This window comes from Dromiciops gliroides, chromosome 6, assembly GCF_019393635.1.
Source record: "Dromiciops gliroides isolate mDroGli1 chromosome 6, mDroGli1.pri, whole genome shotgun sequence".
NCBI classification, from domain to species: Eukaryota; Metazoa; Chordata; class Mammalia; order Microbiotheria; family Microbiotheriidae; genus Dromiciops; species Dromiciops gliroides.
In genome coordinates this window covers 90,854,508-90,873,370 of record NC_057866.1, presented here as the reverse complement: position 1 = coordinate 90,873,370, position 18,863 = coordinate 90,854,508, and the positions used below count along the sequence as shown (strand labels likewise).

The 18,863-nt window shown below is 40.9% G+C and overlaps 1 protein-coding gene across 9 annotated transcripts in view; it reads left to right on the top strand.

Annotated features, from left to right (window-relative positions):
* The window catches only part of ABLIM2 (actin binding LIM protein family member 2), a 303,505-nt gene that overhangs the window by 227,517 nt on the left and 57,125 nt on the right, over window positions 1–18,863 (top strand). For 5 of the 9 annotated variants that reach the window (XM_043970589.1, XM_043970594.1, XM_043970590.1 and 2 more), the window contains 3 exons: window positions 2,292–2,412; window positions 5,113–5,211; window positions 17,574–17,675. In XM_043970589.1, coding sequence (XP_043826524.1) covers window positions 2,292–2,412; window positions 5,113–5,211; window positions 17,574–17,675 — 322 coding nt within the window. The remainder of the gene's footprint in view (window positions 1–2,291; window positions 2,413–5,112; window positions 5,212–17,573; window positions 17,676–18,863) is intronic. The other 4 variants (XM_043970596.1, XM_043970593.1, XM_043970591.1 and 1 more) reach the window with 2 other exon arrangements.

Here is an 18,863-nt window from a genome sequence, read left to right as displayed (position 1 = left end):
TTGCATCCATCATAGCCCCAGAAATAAAGAATTAGGAGCTCAGACTAGGGGGCATCAAAAGATATTGTAGTTTGAGCTGTTGAGTTCCCGAAGGGTGAAAAGTGTTGTAGCGAGAATGCTATGTATTACCTAGTGCACTCACCATAAATGCTGCTTAGTTGTGCCCTCGGTGGTGATGGTGAACTCTTCAGAAGCTACTACCCAGATGAAGAAGGGAAACACTGGCATTCAGCCATGAGGAATCTGCCTTGTGCCCTGTACTACAGAGGACAGCCAAGGAGAGAACAGTGTGCCCGCTTATAATCTAGGTAGAAAGTCAAGGGTTTAAAGCACAGAACCAAGAAAGAGAATGATATAATCAATCCATAACCATTTATTAAGCCCTCATTATGTGCTAATGATGGGTGTACAAAGACAAAATACAATAGTCCCTGCCCTCAAGAAGTTTATATTCTACAGGAGGAGACAGGTGTTTGTATAAATATATACAAAAGAAATTCAAGGTGGTGGAAGGGGTGCATTAGTAACTGAGAAATCAGTGAAGTCCACATAGGAGGCATTTGAATTGACCTTGGAAGGAATTAGGGATTCTAAAATAACATTCCAGAAATTTGGGGTGGAGGTATAGCCTCTGCAAAGGAATGGAGACAAGCAGGAAACAGAAGGCCATATATTAGAAATAGCAAGAAGCCCAGTTTGGCACGAGTGTAGCATAGGGGGAGGGGAGTCATGTATAAGAGGTTCAGGATGGGAAGTAGGATGTGACCATATGGCAAAGGGCTATAAATGCCAATCAGGAATCTGCATTCAGTTTTAGATGTAATAAGGAACTACTGGAGTTTATTGAACTAGAAAGTGATATGGGGCTTTATAAGTTTCATTTTGGCAGCTGTGTAAGGGATGGATTGGGGAGGACAGAGACCTGTGGCAAGAAGACCAATCAAGGGTCAAAAGTATTTATTAAATACCTCTACTACTCTACATACAAAGCCCTTCTTGAATAGGTGCTGGAGTTGGGGTAGAGGAGAGAAAAAAGGCACACACCCTACCTTCGAGGCTTTCACAGTCTAGTTGGAATAATGAGGTATACTTCTGTGAAGGGATTATATTATATGAGGCCATAGAAGATGCATGCCTAATGAATCGTACAGAGAATTAAATGCCAGAGGAGTGCAGAAGCAGAAATCACTGAGTTTGTGATGGTCATGGTCCTCATAGAGAAGGTGGAGTTTAAAGTAGTTCTTGAATTATATGTAGGAATTAGGGGAGAGAAGAAGGTACCCCAAAATTTGACATAAGCAAAACCACAGAGGCAGGAAAGTATAGGCTATGTTTGGGACTTGGTGATTGCACCAGTCTGGCAGGAGCAAAAAAAAAAGTTACCTAGCGTTGTAATAGGAAATAAGGTTGAAGAGGTAAATTGGAATCAGGTTTTGGCAAGCCTCAAATTCCAGGATGAATGACTTGGATTTGATTCATTTCTGTCCCAATAAAGTTATTTTTTTCCCAGCACTGGGTCTTTGGGTGCAAATCAGTAGTATTCAATAAACTCTGGATACATTTTTGTGTGTTGTGTACAGCCTGGTCCCTGCACGTGCTTTGCTCTGGAAGGGGTGGCTTGGGCCAGGATAACCCATTTTATTTTATGTGACATTGGTTTCGTGCCATCTCACGCTGCCTGTTTCTGTCCCAGTTCCATCAGCTGCTAAAAACAATTGCCCATCCCTATTTTAAACAGAAATTGTAACATAGGTTCCTAATCATGAGATACATAAATCCCATGGGTCTCAGCACTGTCTATTTTTATCTCTGAACATCCTTTTGGATGCACATAGAATAACACTCTGGGACTATCACAAAAGGCCTTTTAGTTGGTGGGCTGAATCTGAGAGAAGGGGAATATTCTGGCTAAAGGTGTCCAGTGTTAAGTTCTTTGCCCCATTTTTAAAGGGAGAGGTGATTCTTCAGATCCCTTTGAGTCTTGTCTTCAATAAGACTAGGTAGTGAAGGAACAGGCATTGACGAGTCCCGGCCTTTGCTTAAATTGGCAAGCATTCAGAGGTCAATGGAAAGGGCAGATCTAAGGACTGGCCCCATTCCAAAGCAGAGATGGCTCCCCATTTTCAGCCTTCCAAGGTGATCTCTTCAGAGATTCCTTATCGGAATGGGAAGGACTTTAATCATCATTTAAAATTTGAGAGAATTCTTTTGGTTTCCTGGATTTATGAGATTGTTTCCCCTCCCCCCCATCTCCCTTCCCCCACCCCCCCTCCCATGCCATTTTCTCCCAGGGTGACCAAGATGATCGATCATACAAGCAATACAGGACTTCCAGTCCAAGCTCCACAGGATCAGTCAGCTATGGGCGTTATACTCCAACTTCCCGCTCTCCTCAGCATTACAGCAGACCAGGTAAATGACCCTCAGCATTTTCACCCTTCATACAACCATATTATAAAAGACCATCTTGCTATGGTGGGATCTGGGGGTGATACATACACTGTTCTCACCAACTTGAGCTTCTTCAGCCAGTACCATCCCTTACAAATGCAACAGACATCAATCAAGTGCTTACAATGTGCAGAACACTGGTAGACACTTTGGAAGATAAGAAGTTTAGATTTGACATGGTCTTGCCCTCAAGGAGCTTATAATCTAAGAAGAGAATGAGAAACCAACACAGATAGACATAAACATACTATAATATATACAAAGTCTGAATAGGAATAACCTTATGGGGTGGGGTGGAAGGGAAGAAAAAGGTGGGAATAATGGAAAAGCAGAGGAAGTTTCCTTCAAAATAATGGCATTCAAACTGGGATTTAAAAAATCCTTGGGAATTCCTTAGACAGAGAGAGAAAGATGGAGGATAACAGGCATAAGGAGCATAATAAGCAAATGCATGGAGAATGGAAAATCCTGAGTATTTTCAGGGGGCAGAAAGTCATATAGATTGGTCTGACCAATCTGAAAAGGGAGTAAACTGAATTCCTCAATGGACCAAGATGTAGATGTATCATACTTGAGAAGAAATGTGTAGCATTGTTGGATTATTATTATCATTTTCATCATTTTTATATATGCTGAGGGAAAGAATGGTATAATGGAAAAAAGGATGAACTTGGAGCCAGGAGACTTGGGTCCAAACCCCAGCATTTCTCGACTGAGTGTCCATAGTCAACTCACTTAACCCTTCCAAGCCTCACTTTCCTCATCCATAGACTCAAAGTGACACCACTAATACTACATTGTTCCAATTACATCTTTATCACTTCTCATCTAAACTGTTATAATCCCTTCCTAATTGATCTTCTAGACCCCAGGAACTCCTCTCCCTAGTCTGTCCTTCCCAAAGTTCTCAAAATAATTTTCCTAAGGCTATGAATATGTTGCTCCCCACTTAAGGTCATTCAGGGGAGCCATATTGTTTTTAAGGTGAAATACAAATTTCTTTGCCTGTACTTATAAGGCCCTGTTTTAGCTGACTCAAAACCAGTGTTTCAGCCCTGTTATACATTAGTCCTCCCTTTCACGAATTCTACTTTTCCCACCCAAATGGACTTGCAACTCTTCCCTACACTCAACATACAAACTCTCATCTTCATGCATTCCAACAAACTGTCACCTCAGAATATAATTCCTTCTATCTCTGCCTTTCAGAATAGAAATCTTTCTTCAAGGTCCATGTCTGGTGCCACCTCCTCCTTGAATTCTTCCCTTGCTTTTCTAGGCAATAAATGTTCTCCCCTTCCTTAAATATTCCTAATATACTTTATTCATTCCCATTTTTGCTTACACCACTCCCTCCCTTTCATTGTACATGTCACAACCCTGCTCCCAGGAGAATGCAAGTTCCTTGAGAGAAAGGACTGTGTAGTTTTTTTGTGTATGTGTTTCTCCATGGCCAAGCACAGTGCCTTGAATATGGTAGCAGAATAGCTGCTATAATAAATGTTAGTTGAATCTGTTAGGAGAAGTACCTCTAGCATTAAGAAAGTCCACTGAGCAAAACATTACAAGATCATTACAGAAATGAAGGGCTATGATGAGCCAAAAAAACCCAACATTAACACAAGATGTATGATGTGTAGACCCACTTTATCCCATTCAGTAGCCCTATCACATTCATTGTCCCTTTTCTTAAAGGAAAAAAAAACCCACCACCAACAAAAAGATCATTTTTCTCTCTGAAGTGCCCTTTAAAACCACTGTGTCTGGCTACCATATGCCTTTCAATACTGCATTTCGGAGAGATTTTTTTTTCTTTCTAATCTGCCTCCTAATTTATCATCATTTCAAGGTGACTCCCTTTTCAGCTTCTTGGAATATACCAATTGTTTAGGAACATGTGCAGAAGGAAAAAAATAGAATCATAGAATTTGAAACTGGAAAGAATTTTAGAGATCATTTATTTAGTCTAACCTTGTCATTTTGTAGATAAGGAAAATGAGGCACAAAGATGTTAAGTGACTTGCCTAAGATCACGGAGGTAGAAAAGAGCAGTGCAGAAATTTGAACCTGGAGCCCCTGGCACCAAATCCAATGTTCTTTCCGCTAGACCATTTCTTTTCCTTATTCCTTGCATGGGGTTTTATGCATGATGGCACTCAATAAATACGTGTTGAAACATCTATTGCCATGGAGCCCCTTCTGTGTGCAGAGCACTAGTATGACATTCCATGGAAGGTATATACTGAGCAAACTGAGCCTGTGAGTAGCCAGCTTACTTGGGTTGAGCACAAACCAATGAATCCAGAGTGTAGCCAGCTAGCTTTGCTCTGTTCCAGTGGCTGCAGAGAACCTCTTCCTAGCTTTCTTAAATAGGGGCTATTACTTATGAGGGGGGGGACTTCATAAGAAAAAAGAATATGGATGGCTCAATGTAAGTGCTATGGAAAAGCAATTTGTGCCCATCTAACCATAGCACCATTTTGGCAGTGTTTCAGAAGCAACAATAAGGCACGTCCTTTCAGGTCCTCAAAAAGGTTTGCGTAGAACTGAGAGAGAAATGGAAAATTCTCCTGGACATGTTGATTCCTAGAGTTACTTTTTGACTTTTAAGTAAGTGACCTCTGTAGTTTATTTTCACTTACTCTCTGTTGCCCCCCTCAGCTGGTACTCTGAGTCTTGGTACCAGTAGCTGCATCTCCCTGCCCCAACACCCAAGCCCTACATCTATGTTCAGACATCATTACATCCCTTACTTCAAAGGTAAGATCATGGAATGCCAGCCAAGATGTGGTGACTGTAGATATACCCAGATGTGTTTTGGTTTCACGTGTGTGTGCCACGCATGGCTTCCCTCAATATACAGTGCGTCTCAACTCTCATGAGTGTTCCTTGGTGTGCCATGTAAGTCAGTGAGACATATAGTCCCTGTGAGTCCTTAATCTCATTAGAAAGAAAGATAGACTTACTCTGTAAAGCAAGGGAAGGACAAGGAGAAGAGCCTGGTAAGAGAGTAGCAGGCACACAGGATTAAAGAGTACATCAAGGGGTGGCTAGGTGGTGCAGTGGATAAAGCACCGGCCCTGAATTCAGGAGGACCTGAGTTCAAATCTGACCTCAGACACTTGACACTTACTAGCTGTGTGACCCTGGGCAAGTCACTTAACCCCCATTGCCCTGCAAAAACAAAAACAAAAACAAAAAAACAAAAAACAAAACACACACACAAAAAAAAAAAAAACACACACACACACAAAAAAACAAAGAGTAAATCAAGCTTGGCCTTCTGAGTGAGGCAAACCCAGCATTAGGTAACAGGGTGATAGTTTAGTTGAGTGCTTGGGACATTTAAATTTTCTATTCTTAAATTTCTAAAGTAAGAAACCTCTTGGGAAGGACACAACTTTCGAATTTTAATCTTCCCGCTGCCACCTGATTCCCTTGCTTCCTTTGCCCCCGCCCTCACCCTCCTGTACAGGGCAGATTAATGTTCCAGGAAATGAAGCATATGTTTATTATTGTATAAAAACTTAACAATGCTTACCTAAGGTCTGTTTTGAATTTTGTTTTCCTAAGTAAATTCATAACCAATGCTTCCCCACTTGGAAGTGCCATGATGCTCTGCTCCCAAAAGCCAAGATCCTACAAATCTGTCACAGACACTGTTGTAGAGGGTGAACAGAGGAGTATATTTTCATCAGCTCTCTGTGTCCTTGTTCTGTTCTAAGATGTCCTCAACCATGTACAAAAATCCCAACTCCAGAAGCAAACTTCTGAATAGGTATAATATTGCTTACTTTCTCAACTGGCAGGAGAGAAGCTGGAGAGAGGGAGAGCATTTGGAACTCAACATTTTTAGAAATGAATGTTACAAATAAATAGGTAAATAAATGGATAGATGAATGGATGAATGGATGGATGGATGATTGATGGATGGATGAATGAAAGAATGAATGAATGAATGAATGAATGAATGAATGAATGAATGAATGACCGACCTCGTGGCTAGAATGATACAACTCTCCTAGTGCCCTTCCTGTGAGAAGGTCACTAGGAGGGCCATAGATCACCACATAAGAGGGAAATTCTCCAGGTTGTTGCTCCTTGGCCATAGCCACACAACCTCATCTAAGGCTTGTTTTTGTTTTTATTTCTGTTTTGCCTTCCACTTCTAATTACTCAACATTAAGGTCAAAATATGAGACTAGGAACCTTAAAACAAAAAATAGAAGGCATATTTTCATTCTACTTACATAATGTTTTTACATTTTCCAGCTATATCAGATGGATATGGATTGACACAGACACAGATACAGATAGACAGGATATTAAGAAATACAACTTCAAAAGAGAAATTCACAATGCTTGCAGAGAGAATCAGATCCGAAAGCTTATCTGTCAATTTAAAGACCAGTGATTCAACATATTTAGTTTCATGTTCTTAAAATTCCAACTTCTTAGCTTCTTCTTTTCTCCCACACTTAACATCTAAATAAAAACAGAACTGCCCCCTGAAATTTACTCATCTGAACTCTACCTGGCCTCTCTCTCGATATGTTCTCTGTTTGCCAACAGGTATGGGTTGGCCTGAACCAGTACGAGTTCTGTTCCCTCTGGCTACCTCTTCTAAATACCCTCCCTAACTGCTGACCCAGAATGGAAATAAATGCTAATGTCATCAGATGATCAATTCTATATCATCTCCATTTCTCTTCCCTCCCCTAACTATCCTTTCTACCTGCAATCTTAAATTTAAATTCTCAGTTAGTTGGCCATAGTTCAGACCATTTTCATTTGCATAATCCTAATTAGATGGATGCATCCCAGGAAAACATCCAAAAGATGGCCCAGAAACTACATTCTCCACCATACTCTCTCTGCTAACTTTAATCCCAGTTGCCTGATCTTAGTGACCTCTTCTTCAAAATCCCTTTGTATTTATGTTGTGTGTATATAATATATATACTAATATATAATATATAACATGACATATATATGTGTATGTACATACAAACATATATACATACATACACACGCACACACATACTGACCCTGATAGAACATGAGCTACCTGAGGACAGGGATTGTTTCATTTTGGCCTTTGTTTCCCCAACACAACACAGTGCCTGTCACATAGTAGGTGTATATAATAACTGTTTGTTGATTGATTGATCCCCAAATGCATAATGACCATACTTGGGGAGAGGGCCTTGTTGGTTTTGCTGAAAATAGCAGAAACTGGACAGGAAAGCAACAGCAAAGGCGTTAACATGCATTGCCGATTCTGTGTCTGTCCATTTTTTTCTTTTAAACATTGGGTATGGCTCTATTATTCATACTTAAAGCACTCAGATCGCCTATTCCTAGAATAGTGGGCAGGCATCCCTGGAGGAATTCTCAGAATAGAAGTTCTTCCCCAGTCTGAATTTTTCAAAGTCAAAACTTGCCTAGACATCCTCTTCAGAGGCTCTATCCCCTCTCATGAGTATGCCTCTGATCACACCCAATGACTGGAAGGCAAGGCTGGGGGCTCCAGGACCCTTATTTAAAAAGGGGGCTCAGCACGGTTCTTCTCCCCATTTCCTCTCAGCTATACTGTTTGGGGATTTCCCTGGAATTCCATGACATACCCCCATACCAGGTACCTTCCTCCCCTTCACCTGTAGTTTTTCAGGTTCCTTTTGTGTATTCTCCCCCATTAAAGGATAAGCTCCTCGAGGGCAGGCACTGTCTTTGTTTTTATTGCCCTTTGTGCCCCAGCACTTAAAGGCACAGTGCCTAGGACATAGTAGGCACTTAATAAACTTTTATCAACTATTGAACATATTGCAGTCACCCCAGAGTCTGTTGGCCCTACCAACATGAGTCCCTGTGAAGCTGGAAAGGTTTTGTACATGGGCTCCGGGATGGGCTATGGGGATCTGTTGCCCAAAGACCAGCCTAAAAAAAGGCTAATTCAGCATCATTTCATTTCAACATTAGGTTAAGTACCCACTGTGCTTAGGGCACTATGCTAGACTCTGGGTATATAGAGATGAGACAGTCCCCATCCTTCAGGGCTTCCCAGGTGGGCTCAACTGGTGAAGAATTCTTTGCAGTCATAGGACCTAATAAAGGCTATGGGGTAGTTGTGCCTGGTGTTGGTGGAAGGATCCCTCAAACTAAGGAAATCAGGGAGCCTTGAAGTTGTGAAGTATAAAGTCCTAGGCAGAAAGTCAAGGAGAGGAGGAATCAGCATGCACCAGTGGCAAGTGTCCTGGGTTTGGAGCCAAAGGGTCCAGGTTCAATTTCCAGTTTGGCAACTTATTAGCTATGTGACCTTAGGCAAGTCACTAGCTCAGGGAGTATCAGTTTTCTAACCTGTCAAAGGAAAAGGTGGGACTAAATGACCTTCTAAGGTCCTTTCTGGAACTTTAAGGTTGGCAAAAGGTATGATACCTATTGCCTCATGTGATCTGCACAGCTGTGAGTTAAGTATTATTGGAGATGAGGAAACTGAGGCTTAGAGAGGTCCAGTGACTTGCCCAGCTAGTAAGTGCCTGAGAAAGGATTTGAACCCAGGTTCTCCTGACTCTAAGTCCAGTGCTCCAGAGGTTTTATCCCCCTCCTCCATTTAAGTTTCAAGATGTCAGCTAGCTCAGTTTATTCAAGAGAAACATTAGGTGAGTTCTTGATGGTATCTTCATAAGGCTGAATGAATCTTGACTTCCCCCAGGACCCTCTGCTTGGCAATCTAGAAGGCATAAAGAGAAGTAAGACCCAGGCCCTGCTCTTGAAGAGCTTGTGTGACATATCACTCTACTACTGGCACACCCAGGGTACTATTGTGTGATACCATCATCTTGGCATCTGGAGTATTTATTGCTCTCCAAGGTTTTACTTGTAAAAGGCTTTGCAAGTTGGGCTGTGGCAGACAAGTGCTCTTGATGTGTGGTTCATTGGCCCAGCAGGCCCTCTTGATTTAATCATACTATACATGACAAATAGGCCAGGCTACCTGACACTCCCCTGTGCAGCCATCACAATTTGCCATTCATGTTTGACCAACAGTCAGTTACACAAAGGAATCCCTCTGACTAACTTAAAGGGCTTAATACATGCCTGCCTAAGAGTTCTGTTAAACTCCCTGGAGCTTGGGAGGCAACAGAGTGAGTTGTTCCACCCCTTCCCCATCCCCTGCAGATTGTTTTGATGATCTCTGTGTTTTAGTGATATAGAGTAGGTGCTCCTAAATTTGAATTCAATGACTTTGATAACATGCAATACAAATATTAGTTGTTAAAGCTGGTGTCCCCAACCAACCATTTCCTGAGGAGTGATGGGGGCCAAGGGGAGGAGGTGAGGGTAGAGGCTCAGAATAATTGCCATGTCAGAAATGTAGCCTGGGGCAGCTAGGTGGCATAGTGGATAAAGCACTGGCCCTGGATTCAGGAGGGCCTGAGTTCAAATCTGACCTTAGACACCTGACCTTTACTAGTTGTGTGACCCTGGGCAAGTCACTTAACCGTCATTGCCCTGCAAAAAAAAAAACAAAGGAAAGAAGGAAAGAAAGAAAGGAAGGAAGGAAGGAAGGAAGGAAGGAAGGAAGGAAGGAAGGAAGAAAGAAAGAAAGAAAGAAAGAAAGAAAGAAAGAAAGAAAGAAAGAAAGAAAGAAAGAAAGAAAGAAAGAAAGAAAGAAAGAAAGAAAGAAAGAAAGAAAGAAAGAAAGAAAGAAAGGAAGAAAGAAAGAAAGATAGCCTGGACTGTCTGAATGGCCCAATCATCACAGTGTCAGCCATACCAGTATACTGTCCTTGATTTTCATGGAGGAAAGCATATTTCCAGGCACACCCACCACATTCATTATTTCTCAGAGAAGGAAGATGCAGAAACAACACAGTGCTGCCCCAGGTGCTTTCCCACAGGCTAACACATCAGGGGAAAATACTCATAAAATGTACAAAACCAGGGATAGGGGATGGAAAATTCAACCCCTTCCCTGAGCCCTAGAGGCTTTCCTGCAACACTAACTGCATAGTTAACCACACTTTCCTAAAGGCACTAGTTACTCCTAATATAAAAATCCTCAGTGTAAAGTAGCAGCCCTTCTTTCTCCTTAATGTCCAGCCAGCTGAAGACTTTCCAATGACATCATTTCTTGCTGTATACATCCCATGCTCCACTTATTTCTTCTGACCTTCCTGGGTCCAGTGTTATTGCTAGCAATGCCTACTAAGGAGACTTGGTGCCAAGCTACACACACATCTTAGTCCTGAGGAGTATTTGGCTAAGGCTGCATTGTGCTGAACATCTTCTTTAAATTACTTTTTTTTTTTCCAATTTGTCTGGCAATGGGTTCTTGCTCACAGCCACATGAAGTCATAGAATCTCAAAAGTGAATAGAAAATAACTTAGTTATTTTCTAACCAATATGGTTCCCTTCCTCAGCATCCCCCACACCTCTTCTAAGATATTCCCCATTAGAGGAATATTTTGAGGAAACCTCACTGTTAGACGAGTGCTTGGTTGGTAGGCAGCTGTTAATCTTTTGTTTTTCTTTTGAGCAGCAATCTGGCTCCCTATAGCTTCCAACCATTACACTGAATTGTATATTGTGAAGAATTTAATTAAACTAATCTCTTTTCTGCAGCATAGGACTTGTGGTCAATCCCAAGTTGGGCCTCCAGCTCTAATGTTTACTAGCTTTGTGCCCCTGAGTAAATAACTTCACTGGTGACTCAGTTTCCTCAACTTGAAAATGGTGATATTAATACAATGTCTGTATTCCCTACTTTACAGGAATGTGAATAAAGTGCTTTGTAAGCCTTACAACACTATATAAATATGTAATTATAATTATTTTAACTTACCTTTCATCTGTAACGTAAAGGGGTTGAACTAGATGGTGTCTAAGTTCCCCTCCAGATTTAATATCCTGAGTTCCTAAAGGTTTTGGAATGTGCTAGCAGCTGCCCCATCACTTTCTCACAGTGTGAGAATTGTTTAAGGAATTTTGACCTTCTTGATGAATAAAAGACTCCTAATAGAAACGCTGCTCATTTAGTAACTCCATTATTTCCTTTCCAAATGGGTCATCTTCAAAGGGAAATAATAACCCTTTTATTGCTGAGGCACTTTTTTTAAAGGAAGGGGTCAACTGTCATATAATGCAAAGAACACTGGTCAGAAGATTTGTATTTAAGTCCCAGTTCCAAGCCTCATGACCTATGTGAGCCACTGCTCCTCCCTGAACCTTACTTCTTATGTAAATATTGTATTCATAATACTTGTTACTACCCAACTCTCATGATTATGATAAGTGGAACAACTTGTATACCTTAGCACACTACATAAACAGAAGCTGTAGATAGTTGCATAGGGTGCTCATGATGTATTAGTCATCTCATTGAATGCTTTGGCTTAACTGTTCTGTTTTGCAGTGAAAAGGTCTTTTGTTGGAGAGCTTGTTTGCTGGAAAGTGACTGATGAGTCAAAACAGAATTGTCACTAAAAACTAAATCAAATACACAGAAGCCATCCACAATCTCATTTGCTCTTATCAAGACTCCCATGAAGTAGCTAGGAGAGAGCTTCCCTCAATTTGATCGATAAGGAAACCGAGTTAGAGAGCACTGACATGATTTGGCCAAGAGGCCAAGTCTTCTGCCTTATAGAGTAGTAGCAGACCTCCTCCAGATTTGCCCTGATTCTGTGACCTCTTCAAAAAGTTGCAAAATACAACTTGAAGAGGCTAGGTGGTGCAGTGGATAAAGCACTGGCCTTGGATTTAGGAGGACCTGAGTTCAAATTTCAGCCTCAGACACTTGACCCTTACTAACTGTGTGACCCTGGGCAAGTCACTTAACCCTCTTTGCTCCGTTTAAAAAAATACGACTTGAAAAAACTCTCGACTTCTGCAAAAGGGGAGAGGCAAATCTTCTGCAAAAGGAAATAGAAAGAACAATGGGCATGAAGTCAGAAAACCAGGTTTGGTCAAATTTTAAGTCCTAGCTCTGAAACTTCCTAGATATGTGACCTTAGACAAGTCATTTACCTCTCTGAGTCCCCATTAGTTCATCTAGAAATGGAGATAATAATGCTTGTGCTCCCTAACTCACAGATTGTTGCAAAAAGAGGTCTTTGTAAACCCTAAGGCATTCTTTTCACATTCTACTTTTCTTATTGTTGAGAAGCTAACAAGACAGCTGAGACTAAATTTGGACTGAATGGTCCAAGGTTAAAATCCCAGGGCTGCTATTTCCTAGCTGTGTGATCTTAGGAATGTCATGGTATCACTCAATGTCCAACCTGGCAGGGACCTCCCTGACCATCTAGCCCAACAAAGACTTCCAGTGAAAAGAAGCCCAGTGTGTTCTGAAGCAACCCACTTCACTTTGGGTAGTTCTAATTGTTCCTTACATTAAACCTGAATCTACCTCTTTACAGCTTCCACTCATTGTTCTTAATTCCATCCTTTTAGGCCAGGTAGAAAAAAATACATATGTAATTGCCTTTCCACATTATAAGTCTGAATTCTTGAAAACTGAATGCTTGAAAGTCATGTCCTTATAATTCTTCTCTCCAATTTCTTCCTTTGATCCTCATGTGCTCTATTTTCCAGTTCCTTCTACATTCTGTTTGCTGTCCTCCAAGTGTCAACATCCTTCCAAAAATGCCCTACCCATAATGGAACACTTCCAGTATGGTCTGTGAGCTCCCCCATTGTAGATCCAGTGCTTCTATTCATGTTACCTAAGACTATATTAGATATTTTGGCTTTCTTGTGATTACTGTTAACTCCTATTGGCTTTGTGATCCACTTAGGTCTTTTTTCTTATGAATTCTTGTCTAGCTACACCTCCCCATCCTATATTCTTACTGTGTTCATATACAACTTTGTTCTTGTTGCTCTCGACTTAACCTTATTAGATTTTTCCCATTTTTCTAACTTTTCAAGATCTCTTTGGATTCATATTTGATCATCCTCTATAGTCCTCCCAAATGTGTATCATCCACACATTTGATAAGGATGCGTTTTCAGCCAAGTCATTAATAAAAATAACTAATAACTCATTAATTTTTAAAAATTTAAACAGAACAGTATAAATAACTGATTCCTGAGACACTCCAATATAGACCGCCCTCTGGGACAAAAGTGATCAATCATTACTCTTAGTTTCAGTCATTCTACTAGTTTTGAATTATTAAAATGGACTGTCATCCAGACCTCATATATTCATCTCACCCACAGGGTCAGGTTGTCAAATGCCTTACTGAAATTCAAGTAAGATATATTTATGCCATGCCTCTGTTCAAATAGGGTAGCAATTCTATCAACCAAGGAAATAAGATCCTTTTAGCACAACCTATTCTTGATGAACTGACACAGTTTTTAGTAAACACTACTTCCCTTTCTAAATATTTACAAGCTATGTCTTCAGTGATGTTTTAGAATTTTGCTAGAATCCAATTAGCCTACCTAGCCTATGGTTTGAGGTATACATTGCTTTCCTTCTTTTAAAAGATAGATCCAATATTTGTTCAGATCTGGTCCTACAGAATCTTTTCTATTTTCCTTGATTTAAAAACAATCATCCAGAGAAACTCAGTAGTGAAACGTCCACTACTTGTTTTTTTTCAGTGTTTGGAAAATTATGTCCCTGGGCCCAGTGACTTGAGGACCTCATTGAGGGTAGTTAGCTACTCAATTAGCTTTGGTTGCAACTCTCTATGAATCATTTTTGTCCTGCCATTCTCAGTCCAAAGATCATTCTCCTTAATAAGAAATAAGGCCAAAAGTTGTATATTTCTACCTCCTCTCTTCTCCACTACTAGCAGCCATCCTAGCCTTTATTTGATCTTCCCCTTGACAGCAGCATAGCTAACCTAGTCTCTTGTTTCCATTGGCATTCACTGCCACCAGTGAGCTCTAGCCTTCAGCCCCTCTTCATACAGAATGATACTACTCTTTTGTATCTATCTTCCCTTACTTGCCCTTCTGCCTTTTCTTCATTTCTTTCAAGTCCAAGCTCATTATTAGCTTCAATCTTCTCAGTGAAATATGAAGCAGAGTTATCTGCAGAGCTCACAACATCTAGAGCTTGAAAAGAGGTCATATAGTCCATCTAGGTCAAGAAAATGAGGTTCCTGAAAGTTCAGTGGCTTACTACCACAGATAAAGTCAGAGAGCTGGGGTTCAAACTGAGGCCCTCTGCATCTAAATTCATTGCCCTTTACCACTATGCCATTTTGACTCTCCTTTTGGGACTTGGAGAGGGGTTTATTGGTTAGGAAGGAAAAAAGTGAAGTTTGCAATATGCTGTGGGAAATTATGTAAATAGTTGATGGGGTAAGGTACAAGGATTACCCAGCAGCATTGAAGACTTAGCTAAATTTATGTCACAGAAATTGGTAGATGTTGAAGTCAATGTAATTTCATTATTTAATCCCTTCATTCAGCAGTCATGGAGCAAGAATGAGGAATCAGTGATGGAGTTTATATAGATGCTTAGATTAGAAATGGTGGAAAGTCAGGAGGACAAGGAGTTTTAAGGTCAAAACTAAAGTAACATTTAAATAGCCAGCCTGAGATCCATACCCCAGCCAATGAAAGTGGAGTGTTGGTCATATAAAATTCAGGAAAAAGCAATGACTAAAGAACTGGATAGTCCATCAAGATTGAGGAGTAGATTTAGCATGAATGAAAAGGAAGAAAGATACATAGGAGCCTATGGTAAGAGGGTAGAGTTTCAGAGTTGGCACCATTCCAAAAGATGGTGAGGTATAATGAGTGGTCCTTGCTGATCAGTGGCTGAAGTAGGGCCAGAGAGTAGAGGAAGCTGTCAGATGCAAAGAAATTAAAGAACTTATGGAAGGGAATGGGGTATACCAAAAAATCTGATCCAGGTTCTGAAGTCAATCATTCAATCGATAAGTATCTATACAAAAATAAGATAATCCCTACCCTCAAGGAACTTTTGATTTATTGGACATTGAGATGGTTTTGAGGGTGACCCAGAGATCAGTGGATAACAACAGGAATAGGGATTCAAGGAGGGTCAACTACATGAATTTCACAGGTAAAATGTCCCTGAGGGATGATGGTTAAGGAATGATCTTTGTTTAAGGTATAACATTGCCTCTGACAGAATAAGACTTGTTAAGAATGTGGGTCTGTTTTCTAGATTGATATTTTCATTGAACATTTTTCAATTTACTTATTCAGTAAAACTATGTCTGTTATCATTACATAAAAACCTTTATTTCTTTCCTTTTTACTTTGTTGTTTAGGATAGACCAAGACATAGAAAAAAATCATACAAAGCTCAATTCAGGTTTTCTTTAGCTATGGGAGATCTATTTAGCAGTAAATAAGATTTGTATAAGCAGGGAGGAAGGCCCAGAGAATTTCGGGTGGAGACTCTCTAAGATACCAAGATGGGTGATCTGTTCCTAAAGTCAAGGAAGTCTTCGGTTCAGGTCCTACCTGTCTGTTATGTGACCCTGGATGAGGCAACTCTAAGACTTGAAGTTGCAAAGTGGGTGGCAATCTGCATTAGCAAAAGGAGTTTCTTCAACAGGAGATCCCTATGCTGATGAAATCACAGGCCCAGTCCAAAACCCAAGCAAAACCAAAAAACCTTTTGGTGGTGTGATATTCCAATTTTACTGGTTAGATCCAAGAGGCCTCACTAGAGCTCTACTGCTAGGAATACTCAGGGATTTGAAAGGATCGGTTGTGACAGTTCAGGTACTGCCACCCTGGAGCTAGAAATCAAAGAAATCAAAGGAAATGGAAATGAGTGACAGAGAACTCCCATACATAATCAGTAAAGTGGTCAGTCCCACTCTCTCTCTCAGGCAGAAGAGGCTCAAAGTCAGCCAACTACCACCCTTACCAACTGTGTTTTTGCACCTCTTTCTGTGGGCATGGTCATCATGAAATCAAGGGTCCTTGTCACCCCTCCCATCAGCTGGCAGTGCACTCCCATGGGGCTGTTAGTTCATGCTGTAGCCTGAGTCCCATCCTTGCAAAAAGCTTCACCATTAACTGTCATCAGTTCTACATTCCATCCTCACCAAAATGGTTCTCTCAGAGGCTTTGTGGGATAACAATGTCACGTGGAGCTTTCAGTCGCTTTGAACTGCTACAATCCAATTTGATGTTTTTTCAGTGCCTCTTTTTCTTCCTTCTCCCCAACCCCTTTCCAAATAAGAGCTGTACTTTTAATTTGCCAAGCTGTGCTATAATGCCATAGAAGGCTCCTTTAAGGATAATTGGATGAGAAACAAATTAGACTTTATTCCTATTTAGCTAAGAAAAAAATAAACATCTGGTAAATTGACACATTTGGCACATTATTCCTTACCTGGGTACTTTTTTGCCCGATCGGCTATGGCATTATTAATTTTTGACTTGGTAATCCAACTTTACTGGCATTAAAAAGAAAATGGGGGGAATAAAGTAGAGTTGGAAGATCTTTTCTCTTCAATATACCAAATAAAATTGAGCTTGGGAATGTAGGAAATCCTTTCCATTGAGGTCTTCAGTTGATCTCAAATTTTGCCAAATGACCTTTAAATTGGTGGTCCTGACTGCCATTTCAAGTTCCGAAGCTATTCTCTTGAAGGATTCTCTTAAGAGGAGTGACAACCTGCTGTGTTTGGATGAAATAGAATAGAGAAAAGAGTTCAAATGATTTTTAGTGAATCTCAGAGATCCACAAAAGACATTTACTGGATTTGGGAAATGGACATTGAGAACAAAGCCCACAGGGATGTCTGCTAAGTGGGCAAAAGTCCTGAGGAGACAATCAGGTATAGCTGCTAAGCCTCCCTGCTAAGCCATCTAACAGTCGATCTCCTACTGCTTTGCAGTTTGCCAATGGGCCGTATCTTAACCTGAATGTGTAGTTATAGGCCGAAGTTCCTGGGTTTCCTATGTCCAAATCTGATTGAAATGTTGGATTAGCAAGTCAATTGGGCCTGGTCTCAAACTTTGGACAAATGCTAAATTCCCAGAGTTTGGCCAGCATCATGGATAGGAGATCAGGCCTGTTGTAAGTATGCTTTCTGTGCTTGAAATACTCTGCTTTTCCATTTTTTTTTTCTCCTTTTATCTGCTTTCTTTGCTCTTCCCTTTGGAGGCAGTGAAAGTGGCCGGAGCACTCCCAGTTTATCCATGTATTCAGACAGCAAACCTTCACCTTCTACCTATCAGCAGGCTCCTAGACATTTCCATGTGCCAGGTAGGCATTCAGGGCTCTGCTTTGATCTCTTCCTGCCCTGTCCTTGTGCTCCGTTTGTCCTCTCCTATCTTGTTGGGGGGTTGAGTTTCCTGTGTGAGTGGCAGAATGAAGACTGAAAACCCTTCTCTCACTTTGGATAAGTTTTCTTGCTACTAACCAGTGGAGGGGGAGGGGAAAGAGGTTGGGAGAGAAGGGATTCCTGTTGTATTTCCTGGGCATAGCAGAGCTGTACAAAGAAGGAGCACGGTGTTCGTGTCAGCACATGGACACATAGAAATGGGTCAGAGGAGGGGGGCAGAGAGTACACACTGCCACTCTCAAAGAAAGACAAGGCCTCATTTAATTAAAAAGACAACCTATCAATGCACCAACACCCCTGAGTCCATGGGTCTCCTCATTCTAGGAAGATTCTCCTGCTTAATGCCTATGTTTTGTCTCTGACTCCCCAACTTCCTCATCTTTCCCTTGGACTCTGGCATTACCAAGGAACTCTAATTCCTGATCTGACCTGGATTCTCCTTCCTCCTTTTCTTGAATTGCTCACTAGCCCCATGGCCCCTTCCCACCACCCATATCTGGTGAATGCCCTGATTATCACATATGCTGCCCTTCAGTAGGAATCTCATGGCACCATCTAATTCTACCCTTTCTCCTAGAGACCTAACCCTCTTTGTGGTGGCAGAGTGTTCTTTCCATGCCCTTCAACTTTTGAGGTCCCAAACTGGCCAAGGACCAGCATGCCTACTGTGCACCATCTCCTGCTCTGCCAGGTCATCAGTGCTACAGGGTCAAATAGGCATGGGGGCTAGAGGAGATAAAGAATTCACACTTGTCTATGTAATCGTTCTTTTTAAAACTCTCTAAAACCTTAATTCTAAAGTATCATTTATTTTTAATGATAGTAAATGAGGCATTTATATATATATATATATATGTTTGTATGTATGTATGTATATATACATATATATATATGTATGTATGTATGTATGTATGTATAGTAGAGAGAATTCTGAAGACCTGAGTCCAAACTCCAGTTCCACCTCTTATTAATTGTGTGATTTGGGGCCAATCACATCCCCCTGAACCTTAGTTTCCCCATCTGAAAAACGGGGATAATGATATTTGCACCATCTCTTTATGTAGAGTTGTATGGAAAACACGTTATAAGTTGTAAAGTGTAAAGGAATT